General features: G+C 37.9%; 1 protein-coding gene across 2 annotated transcripts in view; it reads right to left on the minus strand.

The window, feature by feature from the left end:
- Dync2h1 (dynein cytoplasmic 2 heavy chain 1) overlaps positions 1–14,907 on the minus strand; it is a 260,746-nt gene that overhangs the window by 126,193 nt on the left and 119,646 nt on the right. For both annotated transcript variants that reach the window (XM_052751659.1, XM_052751655.1), the window contains exons 58-59: positions 13,341–13,464; positions 12,613–12,734 (exon numbers count right to left, since the gene is read on the minus strand). In XM_052751659.1, coding sequence (XP_052607619.1) covers positions 12,613–12,734; positions 13,341–13,464 — 246 coding nt within the window. The remainder of the gene's footprint in view (positions 1–12,612; positions 12,735–13,340; positions 13,465–14,907) is intronic.

Here is a 14,907-nt window from a genome sequence, read left to right on the forward strand (position 1 = left end):
AGGTGGCTAGCTGGGATGGTCCACCATCCTACCCCTATATCTAGAACTTCGGATAAGCTTTACTTTACTCTGAGACTGGATACAAATGTTACAGCTAGTCCTCATGAGACTTAACCACTGTTCTAGTTTTGTACAGGATCCCACAAAGATACCATCAACTCCCCCAACCCACCCCACCCCGGAAGACAGCAGGAAGCAGTTCTGAGGAAACAACATCCCCTCTCCCAACAGATTTTTGCTTTCTCAGCATTATGGACAATTGTCATCTGCTAGGGGTTGGTTATAAGCGGTTACAGGGTTGGAGGTGGAACAATAAAGTTACACTCAGGAATCTCATTTAGAATAAAAAAGGTGGGATAGGCAGGATAAGAAATAAAGTAAATTATTGTATCCACTTGTAAACTAATTTAGCAATTAACAGCTTTGGATAATTTGCATTCATATGGATTCTTGTATATTGATATAACAAATGTAAAATTATTTTTCCCTTCCTGTTTAAGATAATTTATATATTGATACAAATTCAAAAATATATTTGTCATATTGTACATATGTTCCTACTTCTGTTTAAAGTATATTTTTATATTGATACAAATGTAAAATTATAATTGTCATACTACATGTTTGTTCTACCTCTATTTAGGATATTTTGTATATTGATACAAATTAAGGATATTGTTGTCATATTGCACTATACATTTCAGCCTCTAATTAAGATGTATTTGTATATATTGTCACAAATTTGAGGTCATTGTCCCTATACTGTACATCTGCTTACAGAATGTTTATTTTTATAATATGAAGCTTTAGTCTTTAAGCTATATAGGTTGATAAGAACTACAGGTTAAAAGTCACCCATGCTTGTCATACTTACAGTCATGTTAGTTAGGTTTTCTAGATATTACAGAAATATATGTCAGATGGATAGGTAATCTTCAAACACTTCATAGACCTAGAGAATATGGCATTTAAATGTTTTAATAACTTAGAATTCTGCTGATGTGAGACACGATTGCCCCTGGCAGCACCAATCTACTCCTGAAAGGATGATGGGCATTGAAGACACTCCATATGGAGTTATCTTCTTGGCAAAAATGGTCTTTTGGGCAAAGGACTGCCCTTCTCTTGACTGCTGACAGTAAGCATACAGTCCAATCAGGATGAGCAGGACACAAGGAAAAGCGACTGCTGAACCTTGCCAAGACAGGGTAGGACAGTCTTTCAAATTTTCTCGCTTCTGAAAATGGTCTGTCAGATATTCCAGGCCTATAGCTATGGTGATATTTTATTTGTATTAAAATGTTATTTGTATGTTAATAAATAAAGTTGCCCGGGGGTCAGAGCTATTAGCAAGCCATAGGAAAGCAGGGCAGTGGTAGCGTACGCTTGTAATTCCAGCACTTAGTAGGCAGAGCTGGGTAAGTCTCTGTGTGTTCAGGGATACAGCCATTATTGGATACACATGCCTTTAATCTTAATACCAATCATGGAAAACCTGGAGGCCTATACAGACAGGCTGTGAGGAGGCGGTCATGTGGTTGGGTTTACAACCAATGAGAAGGCAGGACAGGAACTCTATATAAAGACTTTAACACAGGGGTAGCTCTGGTTGCGGAGAGGTAGGACCACTGCAGGAGGAAGGGTAAGGTTTTGGCTCTTGGCTCTGACCTCTTGGCTTTCTTCTTTGCATTGGTTCTGTGTTTATTGTTTGATGGGAAGGTTGGATACATCTACATTTGGCGCCCAACGTGACAAGAATTCATTAAAAACCGATTGGCTTGGCTTGGCGGCAGGTCCGGTTTCCAGCCTGGGCGGCCCGGCTGCCTAGCTTGGGCCCAGGCCTGACTGACCCGCAGCTGGAACTGCTACAAACAACTCAGGCCTGCCCCGCTGAACAGGGCCCCTGCCTGTAAAGCCAAGGCTTGACTCGGCTCAAGCGGCTACACTTTCTTTCTCTCTCTCTCTCTCTCTCTCTCTCTCTCTCTCTCTCTCTCTCTCTCGCTGGATTCACACCTCGAACACCAGGTGGCTGTGAAATTCCCTGGGATTCTACTGTTCTACCCAGACTTGGTAAGTCAATTAACATATCTATTTAAAAGAGAATTTTTTTCTACATTAAAAAAAAATGGGCTTTATGTGTACATTGGAAGAAAATTGGGCTTTGTTTGAAATTTTAGGCACTCTGACAATGGAACAACTATATGAAAAGATTAATATTGATCGAATTATTCAGTTCATTACTTTTCTTATCCTCATTTTACTATTTAAAAAGATCGTCAACTTAAGTGCCAGGATAACAGTCTTAGAAAAACTTAAACCGGTAAAAATGAATTATAGAGAAATTCAAATTCAGACAGAAGAAATAAATAGTGAAGTTGTTTCAAAATTGGATCGTAAGGTTACAGAAAGAAAGCCAGTTTTCACACAATCACCCTTAATTTATCCAGTAGCCGTACAGCAGCTACCTGATGAAGAGAATGAACAAAATACTTGGGTTCCAGTTGAAATGTTAGACTTACGAAGATTTAAGGAGGCAATAGCATCTTATGGCATGCACTCCCCATATGTAAAGCAAATGTTAAACACCTGGTCAACTTGTAATAGGATTATACCAAAGGACTGGCGGGAATTGGCACAGGCTGTTCTTGAACCCGGACAAAATCTCCAGTGGAAAATGTGGTTCAGTAATGAGGCTAAAAATATAGAAAGACAATGGAGGGATAGCGGAATACAAGTCTGCCAGGATCAGCTTATTGGCGAAGGCCAATATGCTTCAGTACAAACACAATGTTCATATGATGTCCAAACCCTACTTCTATGTAAAACGGCAGCTTTGAATGCATGGGACAGAGTTGAAGAACCAGGAAAAAAAACTGAGTCATTTACAAAGGTTATACAGGGCCCCAAAGAATCTTTCACAGACTTCTTACAAAGATTGACTTCAGCAGTACAAAAAATGGTCCCGAATTCAGAGGCTAGTCAGATAATAATTGAATCTTTAGCCTTTGAGAATGCAAATGCAGCGTGCAAAAGAATAATTAGGCCGTTAAAGGCAAGATCTGCACCTTTGGAAGATTGGATTAGAGATACAGTTAATGTAGAGGCTTATGACCATGATGATATGTGGGTAGGAAAAGCAATTTCAAAAGGTTTGAGCAATGTTAGATGTTTTGGATGTGGAAAGCAAGGACATTTGAAAAGGGATTGTAAACAGGTCATTCCTAGAAATAATGTTTATTCAAGGAACACTGGCAACAGAATGCCCCTTCCTTCTGGAGTATGCAGAAGGTGTGGTAAGGGAAAACACTGGACCAACGAATGTAGATCAACAAGGGACAGACAGGGTAACCCTCTGCCTCGAGTTTCGGGAAACTCCCAGAGGGGCCTCAGGCAGGCCCCCACAGTAAATTCAGTTCAAACCTTTCCTGCAGTTGTAGAGGAAACCCCTACTCAAAGCAACTAAATAACCAAATGTCTATTGGAATAAATCATGTTAGTCGAGATGATGAAACAGAGAAAATAGGAAATACAGGAAAAAACATAAAGAAAATTTTTTGGCAAACTTCTATTAATGAACAAAGACCAAAACTAACAATAAAAATAAATGGTGTTTTGTTGTCTGGTCTGGTAGACACAGGTGCTGACATTACCATAATTGCACCAGAATTTTGGCATCCAACTTGGCCTCTTCAGGAGGTAAACATTCAACTCTTAGGAATTGGGACATTATCTAGAGTGAAACAAAGTGTAAGATGGCTTGAATGTATAGGTCCAGAAGGACAGAAAGGAAAATTAAAACCATATATGGCTAACATAGCTATGAACCTGTGGGGTCGAGACTTGTTACAACAGTGGAATACTCAGATTAATATCCCTCCAATCTCAGAAACAAATCATAAATTAGTACATGTTTCTGAGAGAAATATTAAAAGATATTATTCTAATGAGTGCTCACCAGCCATCCATGTCATACAAGAACAGGGCACAACAACTGATAATCTTCCAAAAACATTAACAGCTCTACCTTTAAAATGGTCAACAGACAAGCCTGTATGGGTTCAGCAATGGCCTTTAACAACAGAGAAACTCCAGGCTTTACAAGAGCTGGTGGAAGAACAGTTAAATGCTCATCATATTGAAGAATCAACCAGCCCTTGGAATTCTCCTGTATTTGTTATAAAAAAAAAATCTGGTAAATGGAGAATGGTAACAGACCTTAGAGCAATTAACAAAGTAATTCAGCCAATGGGCTCTTTACAATCTGGAATTCCTTTACCTACTCTGTTACCAAAAGGCTGGCCTCTCATAGTTATTGATTTAAAAGACTGTTTCTTTTCAATACCCTTACAAGAAAAAGACAGAGAAAGATTTGCTTTCACAGTGCCTACTTATAATAATTCTCAACCGGTTAAAAGATTTCAATGGAGGGTTCTCCCACAGGGAATGTTGAATAGCCCAACTTTGTGCCAATATTTTGTAAAACAGCCATTAGAAGTCGTACGTAAAAAATTTCCTAAATCTATAATTTATCATTATATGGATGACATTTTATTAGCTGATTCAAATGCAGATACTTTAGAAAGAATGTTTGAAAAAGTAAAGAAAATTTTGCCTTGCTGCGGATTACAAATTGCTTTAGAAAAGGTACAAAGAGGAGATTCTATTAATTATTTAGGATATAAAATAGAACTTCAAAAAATTAGACCTCAAAAAGTGCAAATTAGGAGAGATCGACTACAGACTCTTAATGACTTTCAAAGATTATTTGGAGACATTTCTCATCTAAGAACTATTGTTGGGGTAAAAAATGATGAACTGAATAATTTGTTTAAAACCTTAGAAGGTGATAAGGACTTAAATAGTCCAAGAGAATTATCACCTGAAGCTGAGAAAGAATTGGCCTTGGTAGAAAAGAAAGTACATGAAGGGCACGTAGATCGTATTGATCCAAAGCTGGATTGCATTTTGGTTATTTTACCTTCTAGGCATTCCCCAACAGGAATATTAATGCAAAGGGAAGATATTATATTGGAATGGATATTTTTACCAAATAAACCAAATAAAAAATTAAAAACTTATGTGGAAAAAATCTCTGACTTGATTTGGAAAGGAAAATTGAGACTTCGTCAATTAGCAGGAATAGACCCAGCAGAAATTGTCGTACCTTTAACTAAGGAGGACATTGAAAAATTATGGATAGAAAATGAAGCTTGGCAAAAAGCTTGTAGTAATTTTTTGGGAGAAATTAACAGCAAATATCCCAAAAGCAATAGAATTGATCTTATAAAGAGAGCTGATTGGATCTTGCCTCAAATTGTGAGGAAAAAACCCATATCTGGAGTTCGTACATTTTATACAGATGCCAACAAACAAGGAAAGGCAGGTTACAAATCAGAAAATTTAAGTAAAGTGGTTCAAAGTCCTTATAATTCAGTTCAAAAATCAGAATTGTATGCTATTCTGTTGGTATTAATGGATTTTTCAGAACCTCTCAATATAGTAACTGACTCTCAGTATGCTGAAAGAGTAGTATTACATATTGAGACTGCAGAATTTATCCACGATGCTTCAGAATTAACTTCATTATTTATTCAATTACAAGATACAATCAGAAAAAGGAGTCATCCTTTAAATATAACTCACATCCGATCCCATACTGGTCTGCCAGGCCCTCTAGCACAAGGCAATGATGAGATTGATAAATTATTGATAGGAAATGTGCTGGAGGCCTCAGAATTTCATAAAAAACATCATGTAAATAGTAAAGGTTTAAAAAAGGATTTTTCCATAACCTGGCAACAAGCCAAAGAAATAGTAAAGAAATGTCCTACTTGTTCCTTCTACAATCAAACACCATTACCAGCAGGATGTAACCCAAAGGGTACTCAGAGGAATGAAATCTGGCAGATGGACGTGTTTCACTTTGCAGAATTTGGAAAACTGAAATATGTACACCACACTATCGATACTTATTCAGGATTTCAATGGGCAACTGCTTTGAGTTCTGAAAAAGCTGATTCTGTAATCACTCATTTGCTAGAAGTTATGGCCATTATGGGTATACCTGCACAAATCAAAACTGATAATGCTCCATCATATGTCTCTGTTAAAATGAAACAGTTTTTTGCTTATTATAATATAAACCATGTTACAGGTATACCACATAATCCTACAGGTCAAGCAGTTATAGAAAGATCAAACAGAACTCTAAAGGATATGCTAAACAAACAAAAAGGAGTAACAAAAACCCCCAGAAATAGACTACATAATGCTCTATTAACTTTGAATTTTCTCAATGCCAATGAGAAAGGAACAACAGCTGCAGAGAGACATTGGATAATAGAAAAAACTACAGAATTAAATCAACCTATATACTTTAAGGATGTGCTGACCTCAGAATGGAAACCAGGGTATGTGTTACGTTGGGGACGAGGTTTTGCTTTTATTTCTACAGGAGAAGACAAGCTGTGGGTACCATCAAAATTGATAAAGGTTCGATTTGAACAAGAGAGACCTCTTAATTAGAGGAGGTGATAGTTCATCAACTATCGTAAACATCCAATTTAAACTAACTTACACCAGTAACACATGCCTTTTCATTTAATCAGATAACTTGTCAAAAAGGAACATCCCCAAAAAACCTTGGGGAAAGGTTTTTGTTTTTGTCTTTTAGGAGAATGAAGGTTAACGAATTTGAAGAACACTGGACAAATGAGACAACTGAAGAAAAGGAACAAATCATCTATCCTAAGAAACAGAGTGAAATGGCGTATGGGTATGTTATCTAAAAAAATTTTATGTCTTCCTAAATGTTTGTTTCTGCTTTTCTTTAAAGATTTAACACTATTTAACTTCTAATAGTCCCAGTTCAATTAAAATTTAAAGCTGACTTTGGAGTTGGAGAATGGCTCTCTCCTTCTTTAAACTCAAGCATGTTGTTAAAAGGAAAATGCAAACTCCCTGTATCATGCCAGAGGAAAAGAGCCATCTTCTGCTATGGGACAGGAGAAAAGCCAAATTAATTAAGGGACTATTCTATTACGAATCTCAACTCTTTGATTCTATTCTGATTCTTTAAACTTTTCTTAAAGTATGAATTTTATATCAAAATTTACAAGATCAATATATATAGATATATATACATTTTAAACTTTGTTAAGATATAAATGGTCATATAGAGTACTAACTAATTCTAAAAAGTCGCATATATAGTCTTTGTGTTCGAGTCTCTTATCAGTTTTTTGCAGGAAATCACGGTTAGGCCTAACATCAACTGAAGTCTCCAGGAAGAAGATGGGGCCCCACAACAACAACAATTCCACGTGGACAATAATAACATCACTAAGCTGACAAACATCATCTACAGATCAGCTTTGAACTACAAAGTGCTCAGAGCAATTTTGAGAAGAGCTAGCTGAGATGATCCAATCTCAAAGACTACTTGAATAAGGATTTGAGATAAACCCTGAATTTTGGCATTATACACAGACTGGATAACGAAGGATATATTTACCTTTCCTAGAATTTGACAATTAACCTAAAATTTTTCTTTCAGGATAAAGATACCTTCGCCCATACCCAGCAGGAAGCAATTTCAAGAATACGACGCCCACATTCCCAAAGAGGTGGTGTGGGGCGGTTGGTTTTTTTGGTCTTTTAATGGGTTTTGGGTCTGGGATAATTTTCATTGATTAGGGGGGTTGGTTACAAGTTGTTGTCAAGGGTTAGGAAAAAGGCTAAGCAAAGGAGATTAGATTTAAGGTTCTTATTAAAAAAAAAAAAAAGAAAGAAAGAAAAGAAAAATGTAAATACTTTACATTGGATTGGATTGTTTTATATTGTATACAAATTATATATATTGAAATTGATATTGTTAGAAAATGTTATATATATTTTTCTAATTGTACCGTTCATCTAACAATGTAATGCAATTTTCTGATCCTTGAATGTTATTACCAACTATTAGGATATAAAGAAATGAAAGTTAGTAGTTAGATATTATAATAGAACTTGTAGTTATATTAGGTATGTTTTCAAGATTGAGTAGACATATTTTAGATAGACAGGTTATCTTCAAACCCTTCAGAGATCTACAGAATATGGCATTTAAAATGTTTTAATAACTTAGAAAATTTTTCTTTTTTGTTATGACTATGAGACATGTCAACTCCTGGCAGTACCAATCTACTTCACAGAAAATATGGGCATTGAAGAAACTGCATATGGAGTTAACTTTCATTGTGGCAAAAGTTAGCCACTGGACAACAAAGTATCCTCGAATCAACAGGACAAAATGGACAAACAGGACATAAAACAAAGGATTACTGATTCTTGCCAAAACAAGTGTGGTTATGGCTTTATCAAAAGGCATCTTCAGAGGCCAGGACAATATGGCACCATCCCTGAAGTGGCCTTCGCAATTCGAAAAAGGTACAGTGCCCTTTTCTTCGAAGGCAGCTGAACAGGCAGTGGGCCGATGGCCTCTGATGTGCAATGGAACAGCAGCTGAAACAGTTATTCTTGAAGAGTAACTAAGCTCACGCCTCTCAATAGTAGACTGGCATTTGATGGAGGGATATGGAGAAGAATGGGATGCTGAGATGAAGCCATATATACACAGCCAGGAAGAATGGACAGCTGAGTTGGAAAACCATCAGCAATTTCCAGAATTTGAAATCCTGAATCATGACATGACACTAGTGGAATTCAGGTGTTTCTGGTACATGGACTACTCTCACTCAATGTGAGGTTGAACTGTTGACCTTGTGTACAACCTGCTTCACAAATGAGTCTGTCGGATATGCTGGGCCTATAGGCTGAAGATGATGCCCCAGCACTTCGGAGAAACCTCAGGTGACTGTCCAGACAGCTGTCTGTTTCTGTCAACTCACAAATTTTTTGGAGGTTGCTTATGTGCACTTCCTGTTTTTATTTTTGTTAGCTAATATTATTTCCTTCTTGGGTCTCTGAGGGAGTTGAAGATTAGTTAGTTATAGTTGAAGGTTAGTTAGTTATAGTTGAAGATTAATTAGGATACATTTTGGACTTACCAAAATAGGATAGATAATGAAATTATTTTCTCTGAATTTGTCAAATACAAATGGACTAGACATTGTTTAGGTATTTATTACTTGTATATATTGTATATAGTTATTGTCCTTTTGTATATAGTTTTTCTTATATTAGTTATAAGCTTTTTCTTTTTTTTTCCTTTTTATTAAAATAGAAAAGGGGAAATATGGTGATATTTTATTTGTATTAAAATGTTATTTGTATGTTAATAAATAAAGTTGCCCGGGGGTCAGAGCTATTAGCAAGCCATAGGAAAGCAGGGCAGTGGTAGCGTACGCTTGTAATTCCAGCACTTAGTAGGCAGAGCTGGGTAAGTCTCTGTGTGTTCAGGGATACAGCCATTATTGGATACACATGCCTTTAATCTTAATACCAATCATGGAAAACCTGGAGGCCTATACAGACAGGCTGTGAGGAGGCGGTCATGTGGTTGGGTTTACAACCAATGAGAAGGCAGGACAGGAACTCTATATAAAGACTTTAACACAGGGGTAGCTCTGGTTGCGGAGAGGTAGGACCACTGCAGGAGGAAGGGTAAGGTTTTGGCTCTTGGCTCTGACCTCTTGGCTTTCTTCTTTGCATTGGTTCTGTGTTTATTGTTTGATGGGAAGGTTGGATACATCTACATATAGCCAATAGTGGATGCCCCAACATTGCAGACAAACATTGGGTGACTGTCCAGGAAGCCAGCTATTTCTGTTATTTCTTGCATTCATCGGAAGTTGCTTGCTTGCACTTCTTGCTTACTTAGGTAATATCATTTTCCTCCTCAGGTCTTTGATGGGGTTGAAGACTAGATAGCTACAATTATAATATTTTAGATAGGAGCACATCAGGTACAACATTTAGATCCTTCAAGATAGGACAGCTATTCTGATAACCTCTGTAATTTGCCAATTATCCTTGGTCTGGACATTTAGTATATGTTTCTTGCTTGGTGTTGTTCTTGTTGGTTGTAGTTCCACTTTTGTTTATGTATTACCCTTTCTTTCTCCTGGACAATACTTGATAATTGCTCTTATTTTATATAGTTCTATATTAGATTCAGAACCTTTTATTTAGAGAAAAAAGGGGAAGTGTTGTGGGAATTCATTCTACTCAACCAATGACCTTTGGACTATCTGGCCCAATGGGCATGGCCCCTTCTGGATATGTGACTGGTTAAAACTGAAGAGGAGGTGCACTTGCACTCTCTTGGGTGGTCAGTGACCACACAGTGGGTTCCCATCACCCTTGGGCTGAACAAAGGAGGAGGACAGCAGCTGAATAAGCGGTGGTTTATTTCATTCAGTCTCCGTGAGTGCATTATCCCCATTTTATACCTTCATAAATTCCTGAGATCCTTTAACAGACTCTCGTTATTTGTGTAACACTAGATTAGCTCCAGAACTGTAGCAACAGACTAGTAGAGGATTTTGATCAATAAACTGAAGGAAGGTATTCATTCCACCATTCTTCTCACCACAGCAGCTTCTCTTTGTAGAAGCCTGGCAGAGCCTCTGGTTTGTCCTGGTGTGTGCCACATGCAATGGGTGGGGAGATCATTTATTCACCTAAACATGACAGTAAAGGGAAAGCAGAGGTGGAGAGCATCTCCTGGGTCTTCACAAAAGGATTTCCTTGTCCTTAAGAAGCACAACTTAAATACTTAAAAAATAACAATTTTAAACCATCATCCATCCTGTCTTGAAGTTAGAATTGAAATCTACCTATGATTTGGGCAGTTCATTTGCAAATAAATCGAAAACAGAAGGAAGAGCTTCCTGGAAAAACATACCACCCCCAGAACCAAACTCCTTTGGTACTTGCTGATTGAAGCATGCTGCATGTTCCCAAGTGATGGTTTCACAGATCTTCAGCCCAATATGCCCCAATGTATAGTGACAGGTACCGAGGGAACTACTGAAGGAATAATAAACACCTCCAGAACTAACAGGTGCACTGGCTATATCCCACCAAAACTGTAAAAACACACAATCCAGAAACAGGGTCCTAAAAACTTCCAAAGAGAAAAAATACAGCTTAACATACAAAGCATGGGGGAACAAACAGCCCTGCTTTTTAAAGAGCAAAGCTGCACTCTGGAAGCCAGCAGAAATGGAGTTCCACTCTGGAAAAGGGGTTCTGCACCAACCAATGGGGTTGGACTTCAGTGTGCACTGAAATTACCTGAAGGTTCAGTTCAAACAGACTACAAGGCTTCCCCGCCACAAGCATACCTCACTCTGCACCTGGAAGGAGTGAGAAGATCTGCACATTTAACAGAAACCAACGTGATGTTGAAGCTCTGCCACAGACCACATAAAGAAATGAGCCCATAAAAATCACTACATACAAGCCGCTCCAATACTGAACACATATGATAAAAGAATAAACATGTGAAGAACTCAAAATATTTGTCTCATGAATGTTTTCATAGGAAACAACTAAAAAATATATTCTAGGAAAACAAGGAACTAAAAAAAAGAATTTATAATAAAATAAAAAATGATGGAGCAAACAGAAGAGACAGAGGAACTTCCCAGAACATTGAAGAGAGTACATTCCGAGATACCAGCTTTAGGCAGGACTCTAGAGGGCTAATTCAAGAAGAAGAAGAACACTAAGGAAAAAGAACACCACGAGATCACTGAATATGCTTCCAGGTTTGTGTTGACACATGGCAGATAAACATGTGAGCAGAAAGGGTGATCCATTTCCAAAGTAGGGCGATCACACAGGGAACGGGAGCAGCTCACAGAGAGAGGGATGTAGCACAGCTGTGGGGTTTCTGCTTACAAAGCCCAAGATCTGGGGCTCAATCTCCAGTAAGTAAAAAAAGGGGAAACAAGAAAAAGTTGCACAAGAAAATAAACTCATAAAATGCAGTCTCAACTAAGAAAATATTTTCACTATCAAAATAATAAAAAACAAAATTATTTAATACAAAATTTTCATATAATTAATATTGAAAAGATTAGGTAAGATTTTTCTATATATAATTATTATTGAAAAAATTTAGGTAAAGATTTTTCTCCAGAATGGGTTTATAGGTAATGTCAAAAGTTAATGACACATTCAACAAACCTCTTGGTCTGCATTTAGAATTAAAAACAATAGCAAACTGTATCTCCAATCTCCAAAGTTAAATAGTTAAGTATTCTTCCTACCTGCTCAAATGCTGTTCGGGGAAAGAGTATCTTAAATATTCCCTAGAACTTCAATGTCAAAGTAACATCACACAAGCTCGACATGTTCAGTCACTCTTTTCCTGCTTTGGCTCTTCTGAAGAAACTCCTGCCTGTTCACACACTACCAGCAACATGGACACAGAAGCCAGGGTCTTCTGTTGCCCATCCTCAAGTTGGCTGCTGTTTGGATCTGTTCACTTCTTACCTTGGGGTTTCACTCACCCATCTGAAAGCTTGCTTTGTCAGCTGTCATTTTAAAGTAGGGGCAAAACCAACACCCCAAACCAAAATGAATACAAACAATATAATACACACATCCAGCTGGCAATCAAAGTGCAGACAGACATTCTGCACTTTATGTTTTACTTACGACTCTAATCCTGACTGCTCTGTTTCCAGAGGCTGGATCCGTTCCAAGACATGGGAGTACTGTACATTGGCCTTAACCCAAGCCGCCAAAGGTGCAGCTGCGGTGCTGGCACGCTTAGCATTCTGAAAAAGTCATCACAAGTTACCCTGTGCCCGACTTAACATCACACAAACATAACGTTGATTTCGACGTTTGGTCTAAGCATGCACCGAAAGAGATGTTTTTATGAACTCCCCTTGCAGTTTAAAGTCCATCTCTTTTAAGCACATCTGATCGTTTAGCATGTACATGCATCAACATGGCTACTCTGTCTCCTTTATAGAGAATGCACATGTCACTTTCCCTTCCACATGTGACACCCATTTCTTAAATGAGAGCAATTTTGAGAGCATTGTTACTGGTGTCAAACACGAGCTAACATTGAAAGAATGTAAAAAGTATCAGAATCACTGAAGTTAAACCTTACTGAAATTTGATACAAGTATGAGGAAACAGATGCCCATTACTGCAGAAGCACCCAGCAGAGGAGAAATAACACTGGGAAGGATGTGGGGAAGAAGGAAGGAAAAAGGAGGAGCTGAGGGAAACTCCAGGTTCAAAGTCCTTGGAGGACAGCAAAACTGAAACTTTCTTCTGCCTTAATTTTAGCTTTTAAACCATCTAGACAATGGTAACAACAGAGTATCCCACAGTAAAAAGCCAGTCACATAGCATAAAAAACAAACTACCTTTGGATCGAAAGAGGCTTTGTTTTTGAAGAGAAGCTCCTCCACACTCTCTCGTATTTCCTTTGGGATGTTCCGTGCATCAAAAGTTGCAATGTCTTCTCTCACACCCCTTTTTGCGAGGAAGCTAGGAAAAAGGCACAATACTTCAAATATGGCAAACTAAAAATTGTTCTTTCTAAATAAATGTGATGTGTATAGTACTAACACCCAATTAATTAACAATAATAGGATATGAAGATTTAAAATAGAGCTAATAACTATCATATGTTAATAAACACGAAACCCAAGCTTTGAGAGAGTGAAGCCATCTATCCACCATCCCATGAATAAACCAGAACAAGAAATGGAGTGTGAGAATCACACTGTCCAGCGTCCACTCTCCCTGCATGTCAACCATTATATACTCCCATGCTCTAGAGTCCTCAAGGAACTTTCTAAAGTATCCTCCACCCTAATCTCTATCTCCAGAAGTAAAAATGACTCCTTATTATCAGTGTGGATCTCAACAGCACAAACCCCAGCACCAAAGTTCTGGGGAAAACTTGAAGCTAAGTGGCTCTGTGCCTTGTTAATTCTCAGCCCTTGCAGTTTCTGTCTGTATTATTCTAACTCCTCATTCCTCCCTGAGTCTCTCCCTTACCTTCCTCTCTTTTCACTATCCTCTGTTTTCTCTCTTCCCTCTCTCTCTCCAAACCACCCCCAAAGTACAAGACACAAAGTACAGTGATCACATTGTCTTCATTAGCAACTGTAGTGAAATCATGATGCTTTTCTATATATAGAAATATGTATAATTAATGTATTATTATATATAACATATATTATAACTATGTATAATTAATAAATAAATTATTAAACGTAATAACCATTCTTAAAAACTCTTGGGCATTCCTCTCTTTCTCAATTAACTTTAAATAATCACTTACAGAGAGAAGATTTAGATTTTGAGATGATCACAGATATCTTGAAATTTCAGGGAAACCTTGTACTATATATTTAGATAAAAGTTAGTTTAAGAAATAATAAAGGAAATATTAAGAATGATCCATGAAAACCCTGATAGGCAGCCATGATGTCAACTACAGGAAGGAGACTAACGCAAGACAAGGTGCCAGAGGACAGCCGTAACTGCCACAGTTGCAGAAGAGGAGGCAACATGATTACAGCAGAAGCAGTCACTCTGTCTAGGGAGTGGATTAGGAACATCTGCTGCCATCTGCTGCTCAGGAAGTGTGAAAGCAGAGATCCAACTGGGTTGATCTACGTACTGTCCTAATGTAAATTGTTCTAATGGAAAAGAAACAATAGGCAGTACTGGGGATAATTCAGGGTTAGTGGGCACCTGGGTTGGCTCTGTGGGTGAAGAAAACAGATGGCACTTGGGGAAGAACTTGTCTACTTTTCATGACCAAGTTCAATTTCGACTGTGAGACATGCCCTCACAGTGGGCTGCTCTCACTGTGGGTGCCCTCTGATGGGCGAACCTCACTGTGTTAGATGCTATCACATTTGGACACCCTCACAGTGGGCTACCCTCACTGTAGGGATGCTATCACAGTGGACTGTC

The sequence above is a fragment of the Peromyscus californicus genome, unplaced genomic scaffold, assembly GCF_007827085.1.
Source record: "Peromyscus californicus insignis strain IS unplaced genomic scaffold, ASM782708v3 Scaffold_11__1_contigs__length_118956290, whole genome shotgun sequence".
Taxonomy (NCBI): Eukaryota; Metazoa; Chordata; class Mammalia; order Rodentia; family Cricetidae; genus Peromyscus; species Peromyscus californicus.